The sequence below is a fragment of the Microcaecilia unicolor genome, chromosome 7 (assembly GCF_901765095.1).
Source record: "Microcaecilia unicolor chromosome 7, aMicUni1.1, whole genome shotgun sequence".
Classification (NCBI taxonomy): Eukaryota; Metazoa; Chordata; class Amphibia; order Gymnophiona; family Siphonopidae; genus Microcaecilia; species Microcaecilia unicolor.
In genome coordinates, this window is record NC_044037.1 from 302,027,122 (window position 1) to 302,045,736 (window position 18,615).

An 18,615-nucleotide genomic window follows, 5' to 3' on the forward strand; every position below is an offset into this window, starting at 1 on the left:
GTGAAGGGTCTTGAGGAGAGGGGTAGTATGAGTAAAGCGACCCTGGCGGAAGATGAGACGGGCAGCAGAGTTTTGAACCGACTGGAGGGGGGAGAGGTGACTAAGTGGGAGGCCAGCAAGAAGCAGATTGCAGTAGTCTAAACGAGAGGTGACAAGGGTGTGGATGAGAGTTTTGGTAGAGTGCTCGGAAAGAAAGGGGCGGATTTTACGGATGTTGTAAAGAAAGAAACGACAGGTCTTGGCAATCTGCTGGATATGAGCAGAGAAGGAGAGAGAAGAGTCAAAGATGACCCCAAGGTTTCGAGCTGAGGAGACTGGGAGAATGAGAGCCATCAACAGAAATAGAAAACGGGGGGAGCGGGGAGGTGGGTTTGGGGGGAAAAATGAGAAGCTCGGTTTTGGTCATATTTAATTTCAGGTGGCGTTGAGACATCCAGACAGCAATGTCAGACCAGCACGCTGAAACTTTGGTTTGGATGCAAGGTGAGATATCAGGGGTAGAAAGGTAGATTTGGGAGTCATCAGCATAGAGATGGTAGGAAAAGCCATGGGATGAGATTAATGAACCAAGGGAGGAAGTGTAGATAGAAAAGAGGAGGGGACCAAGAACAGAACCCTGAGGTACGCCGACAAGCAGAGGGATAGAAGTAGAAGAGGATCCACCAGAGTGAACACTAAAGGTGCGGAGGGAGAGGTAGGAAGAGAACCAGGAAAGGACAGAGCCCTGGAATCCAAGTGAGGACAGGGTATCGAGAAGTATGCTGTGATCGACAGTGTCAAAAGCAGCGGAAAGATCAAGAAGAATGAGGATGGAATATTGATCTCTGGATTTAGCCAGTAATAGGTCATTGGAGACTTTAGTAAGCGCAGTTTCGGTTGAGTGGAGAGGGCGAAAACCAGATTGTAGTGGGTCAAGAATAGCATGTGAGGAGAGAAAATCAAGGCAGCGGCGGTGAACAAGCACGCTCAAGTAATTTGGAGAGAAAAGGAAGGAGGGAGATGGGTCGGTAATTAGAGGGACAAGTAGGGTCGAGTGAAGGCTTCTTAAGGAGAGGTGTGACCACAGCATGTTTAAAGGCAGCAGGGACAGTTGCCTTTAAACTCTTTAAGCTCTTACTGGCACCCACAGAACTGGCTTCAATGCTACCATTATTGATATCAATAAGGTGGGGGGAGAGAGAGAAAAGGGTCTAAAAATCATCTTAATCCAGACTGGCTAGTATGATTCAAGGAGGTTGAAAACAGAAGATGGGGTGTTCCTAACTAGTCCATTAAATGGGCTGAAGCCAGTAGGCGGAGCTTTAGTTCACCCAAAACAGTAGCAAAAGATTATTAAAAATAAATGCGTGGTCCATCTGTAAAAAGTCTAAAGCTGTTCCAGTTGGATAGGCAGTGCCTTAAGTGGAGGACAAAAGATTTGGGGATTTTTTTTTTTAACTCATTTGACAGTATTTTAATTTGAAAGCTTCCCATATCTACATATTCAATTTCAGCTTAAAAAGTATTATAGATAGTAGAAATAGCAATTCTGTATTCTGTGCTCATTTTTCTACACTGTTCTATACGATATAGATGACAAGATTTCACTGAGGATATCCTAATTCTTGATGGGTTCATCTTAACTGTTGTTGTAATCTGCCTTGGGAAGCCTGGTGTTATAAAGATGGAATAAACTGAAATTAAATGCAAGTAAAATTAAACTCTCCATTCACTGGGGCACATGCCTGCTTATAATCGAAAGAGAAAAACGCCTAAATTGTGACCCAAATCAGGAGATAGACGTTTATCTCCCAAAAACGAATAAAGCGGTATAATCAAAAGCCGAATTTGGACGTTTTCAACTGCACTCCGCCGCGGATGCAGACAACGTTGATGGGGGCGTGTCGAAGGCGTGGTGAAGGCGGAACTGGGGCGTGGTTATCTGCCGATCAGAGATGGGCGCCTTTCGCCGATAATGGAAAAAAAATATGCGTTTTTAGCGAGAATTTAGGGCACTTTTCCTGGACCCTGTTTTTCCACGAATAAGGCCCCAAAAAGTGCCCTAAATGACCAGATGACCACTGGAGGGAATCGGGGATGACCTCCCCTGACTCCCCCAGTGGTCACGAACCCCCTCCCACCACAAAATATGCCGTTTCACAACTTTTTATTCTCACCCTCAAATGTCATACCCACCTCCCTGGCAGCAGTATGCAGGTCACTGGAGCAGTGGACTTCAGGCAGGTGGACCCAGGCTCATCCCCCCCCCCCCCCCCACCTGTTACACTTGTGCTGGTAAATGGGAGCCCTCCAAACCGCCCCCCAAACCCACTGTACCCACGTGTAGGTGCCCCCCTTCACCCCTTAGGGCTATAGTAATGGTGTAGACTTGTGGGCAGTGGGTTTTGAGGGGGATTTTGGGGGCTCAACACCCAAGGGAAGGGTGCTATGCACCTGGGAGCTGTTTTACCTTTTTTTTTTTTTTTGTAAAAGTGCCCCCTAGGGTGCCCGGTTGGTGTCCTGGCATGTGAGGTGGACCGGTGCAGTACGAATCCTGGCCCCTCCCACGAATAAATGTCTTGGAGTTATTCGTTTTTGAGCTGGGCGTTTTCGGTTTCCATTATCGCTGAAAAACAAAAACGCCCAGCTCAAAAAAAGATAAACGTCCATGTTTTTTCGAAAATACGATTCGGTCCGCCCCTTCACGGACCCGTTCTCGGAGATAAACGCCCATGGAGATAGGCGTTTCTGTTCGATTATGCCCCTCGGTGAATCACATCTGCATCTCTTTTGTAGAAGTTTACATTTTAGATACACACATAGATTATTCTGCTTTTAGGGATGTTTCAGGGACAAGTGGTTTTATAAGTCAAAAGGGGATGGAAGGACACTCATATGAGGAAAGGCTTAAGAGGATAGGGCTCTTCAGCTTGGAGAAGAGAAGGCTGAGGGGGGATATGATAGAGGTCTATAATGGAGTGGAACTGGTGAATACAAATCAAATTTGTACAAAGAGCAGGAGACACTCCATGAAGTTACATAATGGCACATTTAAAACGTATTTTCACTCACCATGATCATTAAGCTCTGGAACTCATTGCCAGAGCAAATTGGTAAAAGCAGTTAATGCAGTTGGGTTTTAGAACGGTTTGTCATGCACGACGAGCCATGTATAGAATTATTCTCAATGGTTACGTGTGCAGACAGGACGGCATGTGCTTCTGTGCAACCTGTGTGCAGGAATATTCAGAGGCAGAGTCGTGAGCTGTACGTGTTTTTTTTTTTTTTTTTTTAACTTTTTCACCTGCTTCCAAGCAGACACAAATCTCCACAGTTTGTCTGGCTGCCGTTTTCTGCCGGTATATTCCTAGTACTTTATAAAGACACTTAAGTGTCCCTGCGCCTTTATAAGGGGACTCATTATAAAATTACCTTTCTATCTCCCATGGCCTGAGCTACCCATTACAGTAATCGTAAGCTCTTCAGGTCAGGGACATCCTGTACTTGAATATTTACCCACTGGGCAGTGCTGCGTGTCTGGTGCTCTAACAATAGATATGTATTCTTATTATTAATCCACCAGTAGTGTGTTAATGGCTAATATTAGTTTTCTTCTTCATGATTTGATGATGCAGGTGATCATTTTTCTGCTTTGGTTCCCTTTTTTAAAGGTATGTGGAATCGAAGAAAGATCGGGTCACCGTGGTTTTCAGCACCGTGTTTAAGGATGACGACGATGTGGTGATCGGAAAGGTTTTCATGCAGGTAAGGGCTGTGTGCAGGATAAAGCAGCAGCCTTCCAAACGCTTCACGCATCTGTGCGGCCACCGCAGGGACAGGTGTTGGTCTACCTGATTCAGTGCTTGGGCACCTTGTGAAAGGTGAAATAAGAAGGGGTGTTACTGTCTGATATTGGATCGCGATGTTCCGGCCTTTAGATAACATAGAGACATTTCTTGTCCAGCTTCCACCACTAATTTTGGGAAGCGGGTCTGTACTGTCACTTCCACAAGAGAGTAAGAAAAGCCATGATGAGTCAGAACAACTCCATCACGCCCAGCATCCGGTCTCCCGCAACCTCGGAGTCATCTTCGACTCCTCCCTCGCCTTCTCTGCGCATATCCAGCAGATAGCCAAGTCCTGTCGCTTCTTTCTCTATAACAGCAAAATTCGCCCTTTCCTATCTGAGCACACCATCCGAACTCTCATCCACTCTCTCATTACCTCTCGCCTTGACTACTGCAACCTACTCCTCACTGGCCTCCCACTTAGCCACCTATCCCCCCTTCAATCCGTTCAGAAATCTGCTGCACGTCTTATCTTCCGTCTGGACCGATATGCTCATATCACCCCTCTCCTCAAGTCACTTCACTGGCTTCCGATCAGATACCGCATACAATTCAAGCTTCTCCTACTAACCTACAAATGCACTCGATCTGCAGCCCCTCATTACCTCTCTACCCTCATCTCCCCTTACGTTCCTACCCAAAACCTCCGCTCACAGGACAAATCCCTCCTCTCAGTACCCTTCTGCACCGCCAACTCCAGGCACCGCCCTTTCTGCCTCGCCTCACCTTATGCTTGGAATAAACTCCCCGAGTCCATACGCCAAGCCCCCTTCCTGCCCATCTTCAAATCCTTGCTCAAGGCACACCTCTTCAATGTCGTATTCGGCACCTAACCATTATACCTCTATTCAGGAAATCTAGACTGCCCTAACTTGACATTTCGTCCTTTAGATTGTAAGCTCCTTTGAGCAGGGACTGCCCTTCTTTGTTAAACTGTACAACGCTGCGTAACCCTAGTAGCGCTTTAGAAATGTTAAGTAGTAGTAGTAGTAGTCTCCTACCATGGCCTGTCTGGTTCACAAGTGCCCAAAAGTTTCCAAAAGTAGATTCAGGATGTACAGTGAGCAGTGGCTCTCTCAAGTCTCCCTAATAATTATTTGTGGACTTTTCATTCAGGAACCCATCCCACGCCTCTTTAAAACCTCCTTTACCACATGCTCCAGTGACAGATTTCAGATGCCCTCTATCCTTTGTTACTTGGAGGCATATTTTCACATCACTTAGACTTGCAAAGTTTCATAGTAACCTATGGAACTTAAGTCTAAGTGCTTTGAAAATGAACCCCAAAGTCTGAGGGACTTATTCTCCTGTGATATAGAGCTGTATAAATAATGTGGGTCTTTATACTTACACAATAACCTGATTTTGTGGGTGTATCTGCTGGCAGGGTAAAGGGAGAATATGTAAACAGCACGGAGGAGGGTGTGGTGGGGGGGGAAGCTGTAAGTCACTGGACATTTTTAAGCAGTGTAGGTTTGTCTGTGTTTCTCGGATCATATGTAAATTCTACAATCTGTGATAACATTTTATAAAACAAAGAACAAAACGCCACTACTGTGTTTCCCAAGTCTTCCACAGACCTCAGTGAATCTTTCTAAAAGGCAGAGATGTTAATCTGTTTCCAGGGATTGATTGCTTTAGCAGATTTACCGTTGAGGCCTTCACTTAGGCATACAGCAGTTATCAAGTACAATTTGCTGTACGGGGATTGTGATTGTTCTCCTTTATATAAATGTGTAGAGAGCAACATAAGTAAGGAATGTTTAAAGGGGGGTGGGGGGGCGGTGGAGGGCGTCCTGCAGTGTGTATTAAATTGTAGCCAAGGGACTGATGGTGCTCCCTGATTCCTGTTTCTTCTGTCTGTGAGTTATGGCAAAGTCCCTCACTACATTGGTGGCTTTTCTGTGTTCACAGGAATTTAAGGAAGGCCGGCGAGCCAGTCACACGGCACCACAGGTCCTCTTCAGCCATCGAGAACCACCCCTGGAGCTGAAAGACACGGACGCAGCCGTGGGCGACAACATAGGATACATCACCTTTGGTAAGCTGGCTGTTCTCAGCCACAAGTTATTGGTGCGTGTAGTTTGCCTGCTTACTTGGGGAAGGGATAAGGAAGTCATATTGGCAGTGGGGGAAGGGAAACCAGTATTTACTACTCCTGTGGTCCTCTGCAAGGAAGGGGCACCAGTAAACTGGTTGTCTCAGGACATAGTAACATAGTAGATGACGGCAGAAAAAGACCTGCATGGTCCATCCAGTCTGCCCAACAAGATACTCATATGTGTATACCTTACCTTGATTTGTACCTGCCTTTTTCAGGGCACAGACCGTACAAGTCTGCCCAGCAGTATTTCCTGCCTCCCAACCACCAGTCCCGCCTCCCATCACTGGCTCTGGCACAGACCATATAAGTCTACCCTCCACTATCCTCGCCTCCCAACCACCAAACCTCTCTTCCCTCACCTGCTCCGCCACCCAATTTTGGCAGTAAGATAGCAACCCTCTGAAAAGAAAAAGAACCGGCATCTCTAAGCTATTTCTCCATGACTATCAAGGTGACAGTCCTCTGCTGTCGCTGGCCCCCAAATCCTGCACAGAGATATGCTTTTCATGCAAGGATGATTGACACGTCCGAAGCATAGATGTGGCTGCATCCACCTCTAGGAAGAATGGTCTAGTAGAACATTTACAAGTACTGAGGAAAGGCTGGCCAAACCTGTTTAGTGACCTAGACGTGACTTGGCAGGGGGGTGACAGGATGAAATTCTCCAGCACAGGCACTAGGTCACAGATGCTTCAGGAGGAAAGGTACAGGATGAAAGCAAGCAACTCCCACTGATTGTGCATGACCTCGGGCACATCGCCCACATTTCTCTGTCCATCTTTGTGTAAAGGCAAGTTAGATTTATACGGGCCGTGTGGCGGTCTGAAGTATTAACAGCTCTAAGCCATGACGAGATCTGTGTTTTATTGACGAGCACTGTCTAGCTTGTGTGGCAGATGTGAGCAGCTCAGACAATTGGCAAATGTACTGTCAGTCTAGCTTAGACATCTAATATATGTTTCGTCAGGGTGACTGGGCAGCGACTTTTTCTTCTTGCTGTGCTGACACATTTTGTAATGGATAACTGCTTCTTTTATGCCTTTTGGTAATATCTGCCTTTTTATTGTTCAGATCACTGTGTTTGGTTTCTGTACAGTGTGAACAAACCCCAGAGCTCAGGGTGTGTGTGTGTGTTTGAGCCGATGCCAGCTGTGAACAGTAGACAATTACTAGGAGCAAACTTTTTTTCTACTGCATCAACCACAGCCTGGGGTGTTGGTAGACTTGTCTTATGTTCTCAGCTGGAGCTGCACCCCTCCAGGGTGGGGGTACCAGTGGGTTCTCTCTTATTTATGGCTGGAGCTGTGTCCATCTCCTTTTACATAAAAGAGGACCACAGATGCCACAGATTCCATTCCTTGTTTATAGTATAAAGGCTGGAAAGAACACACCCTGAACTTTGTATTCCATTTTCTCTTTACAGAAACGATGTAAAGAAAGGGGAGGGAATTTAAATCAGGACACTGAGCAGATGAGCTGGACGTCTGAGCAGCTAGTGCGCTGCTCTCCCATACCTTCCTGTGGCCAACCTCCCTATAGTGGCTACTTTGCCCCCACCCCCTGCAGTTTGCTGCTTTGTAGTTTTAAAAGGGTGATGAGCACATTTGGTTTGGGCGTTGGGAAGTTGTGTTCTGTGAGGACACTTCAAAACGTGACGCTGGCATACACATGAGAGAGTAGTACTAGGAGAATTATTAGCAGTAGTCAGATGTGAGAGTCAGAGTTTTGAGTCCTTGTAATCACAGATTTGCATTTTCCTTATCTCTTTACCTTTTTTGTTTGTTAATCCAGTGCTTTTCCCTCGCCACACGAGTGCCAGTGCCAGGGACAACACCATCAACTTGATCCACACCTTCCGGGATTACCTGCACTATCACATCAAATGCTCCAAGGTACAGTCACCCTAGAGCAGTGCCAGGGCCGAAGGTAAAGTCACTGCCCACCCCCAGAACAGTGCCAGGGCAGAAGGCAAGTCTTAATTGCACAGGTAAGATAGGGACTGTAAGACCCATGCATTCTATCCATCCCACCAAGCATCTGCGTATTATGGAGCTGGTCACAAGCATGCTACCATACCAGGATGGATTCTTTCTGTGTACACGAATCTCCTGTATATTGTGCCTGTCATGAAACACCTAGCCACCTGCCTGGGGTTACCCCGTGGCCACTTAGGGGATCTATCCCCAGCACAGCTCAGGTCTGCCTGCACCTGCTGCTTGTGCTCTACACAACCGCCTCTGGGTGAGTCTCCCACTCCCAAGTTATCCCCAGTGATTTCTAGGTTACTGGAGCCACACTCCTTGTGGTCCTTCAGTTCCCAGAAAGCACTCACAGACCCAACACACAAACCACCAGGATTCTTTATCAGTCCAGACAGCAGAGTCAACAAACAAAATGGTTTGTCTAAAAAATTGAACAGTGGAACAAAATAGTGCAAATAACAAACAATAACAGGTAACTGAAATATGGATCAATTTTAACACTAACTAAACATCTGTATACTGTCTAAACAGTACCTGGGAAAATCAGGACATATAATTCACTGAGCCTCAGCAAAGAGATCTATCTCTCTTTTCTCCTGGGCTAAGACTGAACTCGAAACCATTAAAGTCCAAATGAGATGAGTTCCTGGGCCAATCAGAGCCCAGTCAACAAGATTTCAAAAATATACTGCTTCCTGCTTGTGTAATAGCTTTACAGCAACACTACCTGCTGGCCAAATAGGAGAAATACACTTCAGGACATGATTAAAGCAGGAAAATATCTAATACAGTACCTATTTCAGATCAGTTGTCCTGTGTCGGTGCTAAAGACCATGTAGGGGTTGGCCTGGTGGCAGTGCTGTGCATTGCCATGTGAAGAGAGGCAAGTTTGATTGCTGGCTCATTTGACTAGTAATAGGATTGAGCCTTGCATGATGGCGACCCCTAGTGGCCCAATTTAGGTCCATGACTGCGGTTTCAGAAGAGGACCTGGTACAGCACCAGACTGAGGAATGTCATTCCAGTGAATGAAGTAAGTTGAGAGGGGCTCTAAAATAGGGACATAGTGGCAAGTGAGCTCATGGCACTAGATCATGCCCTGGTTCTGAATGAGCCAAAAGTCCAAGGGAGCAGGAGGAGGAAGCTGTTAAATCAACCACCAAAAAAAAAGCTAGAATAAATTGGGAAAATGAGGGCTCCGTGAAGCCTGGCTGTCTTTCTGAACCTGCCAGCTAAATATTCGCAGGTCTTACTAACTCATCAGTCTCCTCCTTCACCTCACGGCCACTAAGGTTCCTTTGGGTCAGTCCCATACCTGCTTGAATTCTGCTGGTTATTCTTCTCTCTCCTGGTACTTATTCCGAAGTGGCTTTAGCTTTTCTTGTGTGTTTGATATAATTTTTTTTTTCATGGGTTAAAGTTTATATACATTTTTATAGTTATTGATGTGCACTGCCTCAAGCTCTTTAAATTAGAAACAATGCTTTTTGTTCTTTGTGATGCCCAAGCTGTATCCAGCGAGGCTCCATCACACGTAAGCCGTGTGGGAAACACAACAGACGGAATGGTTTTCTCTGTTTACTGCAGGCCTACATTCACACGCGCATGAGAGCCAAAACCTCAGATTTCCTGAAGGTGCTGAACCGCGCACGTCCAGACGCAGAGAAGAAGGAGATGAAGACAATCTCGTAAGTAGAGAACAGGAATAAGGAGGCAGAAAACAGTCCCCCCCCCCTCCCCCCACCACACTTCCCTACTCTCAGAAATCCAAGAATTGGCCCAGACCTCTGGTATTTTCTGTACTGTACTGCTGAAAGGCCCTGGTGTGTTTGTGGATTTCTAGGGATGGGTTGGACCTTCTACCTCACTGTGCCACTGGCAGTGACTGTGCTCTGCTTCTGCAGACCCCCCTCTTCCTGAATATCGACTAAAGGCACGTCTGAGCAGATAAAAGCCAGACTTTTTTTTTTTTTCTTTTTACTTATTTATTTATTATATTTGTATTCCGCACTTTCCCACTAAAAGCAGGCTCAATGCGGCCTACGTAGTAATAGGTAACAGAATTTTGTTATGTAAAGTAGGAAATTAAGTATAACATAATAGAAGGATGGATGGGTAGTAAATGGATGGGTAGATAGGTAGAGACAGGTGATAGAGAGAGGAGGGTAAGGTGGGAGATAGATTCTGGGTCAATGTCGTTTTCTCTTCAGTATATGTAAGGTAGATGGGTTCATGAGATTAATCTGGGTCTTTTGGGTAGGCTTGTTTGAATAGATGGGTTTTTAGTGCTTTTCTGAATGGTAGGTGGTCATGGATTGCTCGGAGAGGTCTAGGGAGAGCGTTCCATAGACGGCTGCCCAGTAAGGAGAAATTGGATCCATAATAGGTTTTGTACTTGAGACCTTTACAGCTGGGGTAGTGCAGGTTGAGGTACTTTCGTGAGGATACAGACACGTTTCTTGCTGGAAGGTCGACCAGATTTATCATATAGTTCGGAGATTCTCCGTGTATTATCTTGTGGATTAAAGTCTGGGCTTTGAAATTGATACGTTCTTTGATTGGGAGCCAGTGCAGTCTTGCACGGAGAGGAGTTGCACTCTCAAAACGTGATCTGCCAAAGATGAGTCTTGCTGCTGTATTTTGGGCGGTCTGAAGTTTTTTTAGGATATAGGCTTTGCAGCCTAAGGTAATACTGTTGCAGTAATTAGCATGGGTAAGTACCGTGGATTGCACTAAATTCTGGAATGTTTTCTGGGGTAGATATGGTTTTACGCGTTTCAATATCCACATCATTGTGAACATTTTCTTTGTGGTGGATGTGGCGTGATTGTCGAGGGAGAGGTGGCTGTCTAGTGTCACTCCAAGGATTTTCAGGTTTTCAGAAATGGGGATTGTACTTAGGGCAGTGGTTCCCAAACCTGGTCCTGGAGGCACCCTAGCCAGTCAGGTTTTCAGTATATCCACAATGAATATTCATGAGATACATTTGTATGCAGTGGAGGCGGTACATGCAAATCTCTCTCCTAAATATTCATTGTGGGTATCCCGAAAACCTGATCGGCTAGGGTGCCTCTAGGATCAGGTTTGGGAACCACTGACTTAGGGTTTTCTGAATTCATAAAACATAGTTGCTTACCTGTAACGGGGATTTTCTCCTTGCGACACACCCAGCCGGTCAGGTTTTTACGATAACCGCAGTGAATATGTATGAGATAAATTTTCGTTTCCTGTCTCTGTTACATGCAAATTCATTGTGGATATCCTGATAATCAGACTGGCTGGGTCGAGAACCCCTGCTCTAGACCATCAGGCTAATGCAGACTAGGTGACATCATCCGACGGCTCCCAGTCCGGATTAGTTTTTCCTTTTGGATTTCTGGATTAAGAGCTGGTGGATGACGCCTTCAGTGTAGCCGCATCAGCCTGAGGACTGCGCAGAGAAGTGGGAGGTAAAAGGCACCATTCAAAGGACTGTGCTTATGAAAAGAAGCTTTATTAACTAAAAATCAGCAGTGACTGGAGAGAGAGAGATGTTGTACAAAGAGATGAAGGAAAAGGTTCCTGCCACAACTCTCGGGGAGTGCCACTAACTACCCTTCTCCATTGAGAATACTGACCATTTAAACCCTACTCTGTTTTCTATCTTTTAACCAGTTTTTTTTAATCCACAATAGGACACTATCTCCTATCGTGGAGGAGTGGCCTAGTGGTTAGGGTGGTGGACTTTGGTCCTGAGGAACTGAGTTCGATTCCCACTTCAGGCACAGGCAGCTCCTTGTGACTCTGGGCAAGTCACTTAACCCTCCATTGCCCCATGTAAGCCGCATTGAGCCTGCCATGAGTGGGAAATCGCAGGGTACAAATGTAACCAAAATAAAATAGATACTATTGGAGATTCTACATGGAATGTTGCTACTATTGGAGATTCTACATGGAATGTTGCTAGTATTAGAGATTCTATGTGGAATGTTGCTACTATTGGAGATTCTACATGGAATGTTGCTACTATTGGAGATTCTACATGGAATGTTGCCATTCCACTAGCAACATTCCATGTAGAAGGCTGCGCAGGCTTCTGTTTCTGTGAGTCTGACGTCCTGCACGTACATGCAGGACGTCAGACTCGCAGAAGCCTGCGCGGCCACATTGGTGATCTGCAAGGGCCGACTTCTACATGGAATGTTGCTAGTGGAATAGCAACATTCCATGTAGAATCTCCAATAGTAGCAACATTCCATGTAGAATCTCCAATAGTATCTATTTTATTTTGGTTACATTTGTACCCTGCGATTTCCCACTCATGGCAGGCTCAATGCGGCTTACATGGGGCAATGGAGGGTTAAGTGACTTGGCCAGAGTCACAAGGAGCTGCCTGTGCCTGAAGTGGGAATCGAATAGCAGCAACAGTGGAGGAGTGGCCTAGTGGCTTTAGGGTGGTGGACTCTGGTCCTGAGGAACTGAGTTGGATTCCCACTTCAGGCACAGGCAGCTCCTTGTGACTCTGGGCAAGTCACTTAACCCTCCATTGCCCCAGGTACAAATAAGTACCTAAGCCGCATTGAGCCTGCCATAGTGGGAAAGCGCGGGGTACAAATGTAAAAAAAATAAAATCCCACGACTCTCCAATTTCCTCTGGAGTCTTTCATGAGGTACTTTGTCAAACGCCTTTTGACAATACCAACAGGCTTACCTTTATCCACATGTTTGTTCACCCCTTCAAAGTATTGTAGGCTAAGGATTGCAGCTTCCAATATATCAATGCGGACCTTGAACAGTCCCTAGCATTAAAGGGTAGGTTATAGGTCCAGGACTAGAAGCATCTCTCCTCTCCACTGCACTCCTACTGTATTCACACCAGTGTCGGTGTCTTATCTTATACTAACACGATCTGTTCTCCTCTGCTTTCCTCAAATTTGAGCTGTGAAATTGCATGGAATTGGCAGTAAATATCCATCTGATTGGTAAAGTCCTGCATCCATCATCCCAAGGCCAGCTATGTAGCTCCATCTCGCTCCTCGGAGGGAGATTTTTTTTTTGTACCCTGCAGTTCCTAGCCATAGTGATCTTCTGAAATTTCTCATGTTGCACGTGTCCAATGCAAGGAAGTTTCACACATTCACCCTACAGATTCACATTTTTGGAAGTCCCAAAAATATTAACATAGTCAATAATACCCCCCTTCCCCTGATAACCAGCCAGGAATGGTTCCTAGCCGGTTTACTAGCCTTAAACCAGCTAAGTAGTTATAGCCAGCTATCTTGGCTGAATCTTAGCGGCTAGCCCAGTCACGGTTATGTCTTGCAACATAGCCGGTTAACACCAATATTCACCGGCTAACTTTAGTGGCTAAATAGATCTGCATAAATAAAAGGTCTGTCTTTGGCTGCTCTAACTCCAGCTATGTTCATAGTGCCCAAAATAAACCCCCAGAAATCCAGTGTTGGATACAGCCTGGCACTGAATTTCCGGGTTCGCCATCGACCGTGGATTTAGCCAGGCTGCCTCCTGTGGTCTGAATATCGGCCCCTTAATGTTTACAGATAACAAGGATCTTGTAGTGGAAAAACAGTTACAGTGATCCTGGCTCTGTCTGGAACATTTCACATTGGAGTGAGTGAGAGATTTGGTCTCTGCAAGGAGGTGCTGAAGGTGTGATTTGAGCTGGCTTTTCAGCTCTTATGCTGTAAGGTTGCACAGTGGTGGGAAGGCTGCCCCCCCCCCCCCCTCCCCCTCCCAGCTTTAACCTCTTCTTTTCCATCCATCTCTCTTAGGGGGAAGACCTTTGCATCGCGTTAAAGGCGCAGGCTGCAGTGCTGGCGCACCTGCTACCCGATAATCATAGCGCTGAAAAGTTGAACCTCGCCCTCTCTCGAAGAAAAAGACCAACCCAACCAATTCCACTTTCTTTTTGTACATCGGTTTTGAAAATCTGCAGAAACGAGCTGTGCTTGCCAGGGATTTTTCATAGTTTTGAACATGTAAAACAAGGATCCACTTTCCTTTTCGCTGCTTTGTTTTTTTGTTTTTTGTTTTCCAAGCTAGTTTGCTTTGAGTACTTTGATAATGATTTGCAGTATTCCGTGTGGAAGGAAAAAAAAAACCGCAGTGTGTTAACTTGGTTCTCTTTTTAAGTATTTGAGTTCAAAACTCCTAAATCTGAATAACATGGTTTGGGGGTCCTTAATAAAAGGAGATATTTCTATGTTAACAGATGTCCTCTTGTCAGTTATTACGTCTATCAATGTGCAGCTCTCACTGCAGTCTTGCTGGAAAATGAAGACGGAGGTGAATTAACTGTCATATTGTATTCTCTAGAGCAGTTTTTCCCAAACCTGGTCCTGGAGGCTCCCCAGCCAGCCAGTCCCTCCTCTCAGTACCCTTCTCCACCACCGCCAACTCCAGGCTCCGCTCATTCTGCCTCACCCTATGCTTGGAACAACCTTCCTGAGCCCTTACGCCAAGCCCCCTCCCTGCCCGTCTTCAAGTCTTTGCTTAAAGCCCACCTCTTCAATGCTGCGTTCGGCACCTAACCCTTACCGTTCGGTGAATCCGGACTGCCCCAATTTGACTGCCCCTATCGGACCGACCGTTCACTTGTCTATTAGATTGTAAGCTCTTTGCGCAGGGACTGTCTCTCTCTGTTAAATTGTACAGCGCTGCGTAACCCTAGTAGCGCTCTAGAAATGTTAAGTAGTAGTAGTAGTATCTCAGTTGATAACACCCTCATCCTCCCCGTCTCATCCGCCCGCAACCTCGGAGTCATCTTCGACTCCTCCCTCTCCTTCTCTGCGCATATCCAGCAGATAGCCAAGACCTGTCGCTTCTTCCTCTATAACATTATTTATTTATTTGTAACATTTGTATCCCGCATTTTCCCACATATTAGCAGGCTCAATGTGGCTTACAAAATACCGTAATAGTGGGCGCCAAGTACGGTAGGTTTTAAACAAATACAATTAGAAAAAGGGTCAGGTAAGGTAGGGGTAAATGGGTACAATAAGGGACAAGGAAATAAGAAATAAAATATTCATTGCAATGTATATATAGATGCGTTGTAGAGTTGAGGCAAAAAATTGGTAAAATGTAAAGCTTTCCTTTCTACCCCTACCCCCTATTGATCCAAAATGCAAAAATCCGCCCTTTCCTCTCTGAGCACACCACCCGAACTCTCATCCACTCTCTCATTACCTCTCGCCTTGACTACTGCAACCTACTCCTCACTGGCCTCCCACTTAGCCATCTATCCCCCCTTCAGTCCGTTCAGAACTCTGCTGCCCGTCTTATCTTCTGGCTGGACCGATACACTCACATCACCCCTCTCCTCAAGTCACTTCACTGGCTTCCGATCAGGTACCGCATACAGTTCAAGCTTCTTCTCTTTCTACTCTTTAGAATTCTGCACAGAATCTTGTTATTCTTTGGGATTCCGGAATCTTGCTACTCTTTGTCTTTATCTCTTATTTGTCCTGTTTGTCTGTCCTAATTAAATTGTAAGCTCTGTCGAGCAGGGACTGTCTCTTCATGTTCAAGTGTACAGCGCTGCGTAACCCTAGTAGCGCTCTAGAAATGTTAAGTAGTAGTAGTAGGTTTTCAGGATATCCACAGTGAATATTCACAAGAGAAATTGCATACTGTGGCGGCAGTGCATGTAAATCTCACTAATATTCATTGTGGATATCCTGAAAACCTGACTGGCTGGGGAGCCTCCAGGACCAGGTTTTGGGAACCATTGCTCTAGACTACAGGTGGGTAACCATGGTCCTCGAGGGCCACAACCCAGTCAGGTATTCAAGATTTGCACAATGAATATGCTTGAAATTGATTTGCAAGTACTGCTTTCATTGTGGAAATCTTGAAAACCCGACTGGGTTGGGCTCGAGGACCATGGTTGCTCACCCCGGGACTAGGCATTAAAGAAAATCCAAAATAAAACTTTGCTTTGTCTGAAGGCAGGTTCCCAGACCTCTAAGAGGAGATGTCAAAGGGAGCCACTCCCATGAAAACCTCAATTTATCAAGCCTTCAAGGTGCTGTATCCATTCCCAAGTTTAAAAAAATGCATTTGCCTAAAGGACCTGTCAATCAGAACGGTTGGGATGAGGCAAAACTCATTTTCAGTAATTCCCCCTCACCCTATCGGCATTTTTCTGTCTGTTCCAGCACCAGGAGCACGTGATATCCAAGGGGCACCGTTTGATCCCCTGTGGAAGTTCTCCCAGTTAAAGGTACAGCCATTGAGTTAAAAGTGCACCAACTTGAAAAGCCTTGTCAGGGCAGACGAATGGAGAATGCTGAATAAGACTCACTTAGGATCACAGGCTTGTAGTGCACACTGGCTGGCCCTGTGGTAAGGGGGTGTAGAATTATGTTCAGCCCTGCGCCTTTAAGGGTTGTGTTTGTGGCTTTTCTCACATTTTGTAGGAACTGTGTATTACAAAGATTCTCGGTTGAGCAGGACAATGACTGTATGCTTACACAGAGTACTTGCGGATGGAGGTGAATCACAGTATGGTATCTGTCCCTAAAGAGTGTTGCAAGCATGGGGGTGAAAAGTGAGTTCCCAAGGTTGTGGACACTGATGGATTTTTTTTTGTGTGTGTGTGGGGGGGGGGGGGGGGGGGGGGTAGCAGTCCCTCAGTATGGAACAGCATACATGCTTTCAGCTGCGGTAGGTGAAAGTGTGGCACTGGGGATGAGACCTACACAGATGGTTCTACTTGCAGGAAAACGGGGCAAATGCCCATATGTACTGTGGCCACGCAGTAAGTTTCTAATGGAAAACTCTCACATTCTTTCCTTTTCCTTAGAAACTGGGTAAAAGATACACATGGACTTTATATCAAGGGGGCCAATTTCAAACCAGTCCTATAGTTCTAACGGGGAAAAAAAAACAAACAAACCAGACATTACATTTCAGACTTTTATTTTGCAAAAACAAAGAGCTATGGGCAGTGCTAATCATTGAAAAATCAGTGGCGAGTCTGTCATTAAAAAAAAAATCACACAGACACACGTGTGGTTTTAAGATTGGTTTGCAGGGAAGATACAGCGATGCTGTGGGTCCAGGGCGTCGGCTTTTGCAGTCCCTTCATTCAATCACGGCCTGGGACTTTGACGTCACGACTTGGCCATTCACGATCTCCTGAGTGGTTACTGTCACTTTCTTAACCGTCTGTCTGCCTGGTCCTGCAAAAGATGGGTTATAGTATTAGGCCGTAGGTTAGTGATATGAAGCTAGATAAGCTTAGTAACTACTGTTAGTAAGGGGGGGGGGGGGGGGGGGGGGGACCAGTGGCTAAACCAGCAGTTACATTTTCTGTTCTACCTCAGGCACATTGCAATTCTATATATCAGAGGTAACACAGAAAGGGCCCAGTGGAGTCTGGAAAACTCGGGTGCAGAAATGTCACAGCCTGCTATGCAACAGCTTCAACCCCAATCTTATAAGATGTGGTGTCCTTTAGTGCAGTAAGGGTTTTAGCGTGGAAAAATCTGCAGGAAAAGGATGGCAGTTGGTATACCGTTGGCAGACTTGACCTCCAGAGGATGGACCCAGTGGGAGTACCTGGCTTGACATCAAGAGGTGCCCAGTTCAAATCCCAAAGCTGCACCTTGTGATCTTGGGCTTAACTCTCCATTGCCTCAGGTACAAACAGATTGTGAGCCCTCCAGGGACAGCAAAATCTCCACTGTATCTGAAGCTACTACTGAAAAATCCAGATAAATAATGTACACTAGAGCTGGAGAGAGAGAGACAACTGTATAATGCCCAGGGCCAGGTAAATATAACTTTTTTTTTTTTTTTGGGGTGGGGGGGGGGGGGGGTCTCAGCCACAGCCTCCTTGGGCTAGGTACCTGGACTCTGCAAGCCCTGGAGGAAAAGGGCGAGAGCAGGGAGTCCAGCTGCCCTTTTTGTTAATAACTCTCTTCTAGTCAAAGCGTGAGCTGACCCCTTCACCTCACGCTCCAACAGGAAGGGAGAGTTACTACTGCAGATTATTGTAAGAGTGGATGCAGATTCTCTCGGGCGCACACTTTTTTAATGGCAATTTGCATACAATTAGTTTATCACATCAGAAATAAAAAATGTTGTTTAAGAACATTAAAATGCTTAGCACCTCAGTGTCTGCCGTTTTGCCCAACAGTTCAAGCAGGAGAAGCTGCAACTGGCCTCCTTAACGCTTGCTGAATTTGCTCAGGCAGAGCTTGATTGCTAAAAGGGAATTCAAATCCTGTCTTTTCCCAGCACCAGGACAGTTACTCATTTACCTATGTTCATTTCTGCACTGCCAGATAAAGTAGGGTGCTGGCTCTGAATTCTGGGGTCCCCCCACCCGTGCCCATTCCTTACTGCTAGAGGCAGCCAAGGCATTTTATTCTGAAAGCCCCATTCTACTTAGTTTGCAATGTATACAGGAGAGCTGATCATTAAAATGAAACTACAGGGAATTTTTTAATATTATTCCCTTGTAGACCCTGTGGCCTGAAAGTTACCTTCCTACTGGACTGAATTTCTAATAAGAAAAGGTGAATTCCTTCAAAAGTGTCCTAAATCAATCTTTTAAAAAAGTGGCGTCGTCTCCCCCCCCCATTATGTTCCTGGAACAGTCTCCGAGTGTTAAATTTCACTAAAATTATCATTCTCAGACTGAACTCGTGTTGTCTCCAATTTGTGGATGATATCTGGAAGGGTGATTTTCAAA

General features: G+C 45.7%; 2 protein-coding genes across 3 annotated transcripts in view; one reads left to right on the forward strand and one right to left on the reverse strand.

The window, feature by feature from the left end:
• ARPC2 (actin related protein 2/3 complex subunit 2) overlaps window positions 1-14,121 on the forward strand; it is a 42,999-nt gene extending 28,878 nt beyond the window's left edge. Inside the window, exons 6-10 of the mRNA XM_030209784.1 lie at window positions 3,651-3,744; window positions 5,742-5,868; window positions 7,723-7,823; window positions 9,501-9,601; window positions 13,685-14,121. Coding sequence (XP_030065644.1) covers window positions 3,651-3,744; window positions 5,742-5,868; window positions 7,723-7,823; window positions 9,501-9,601; window positions 13,685-13,709 — 448 coding nt within the window. The 3' untranslated portion in view covers window positions 13,710-14,121. The remainder of the gene's footprint in view (window positions 1-3,650; window positions 3,745-5,741; window positions 5,869-7,722; window positions 7,824-9,500; window positions 9,602-13,684) is intronic.
• A 2,697-nt stretch (window positions 14,122-16,818) lies between these two features.
• LOC115474785 (keratin, type I cytoskeletal 18-like) overlaps window positions 16,819-18,615 on the reverse strand; it is a 39,911-nt gene continuing 38,114 nt past the window's right edge. For both annotated transcript variants that reach the window (XM_030210441.1, XM_030210440.1), the window contains one exon: window positions 16,819-17,098. In XM_030210441.1, the coding sequence (XP_030066301.1) occupies window positions 17,077-17,098 (22 nt within the window). In that variant the 3' untranslated portion in view covers window positions 16,819-17,076. The remainder of the gene's footprint in view (window positions 17,099-18,615) is intronic.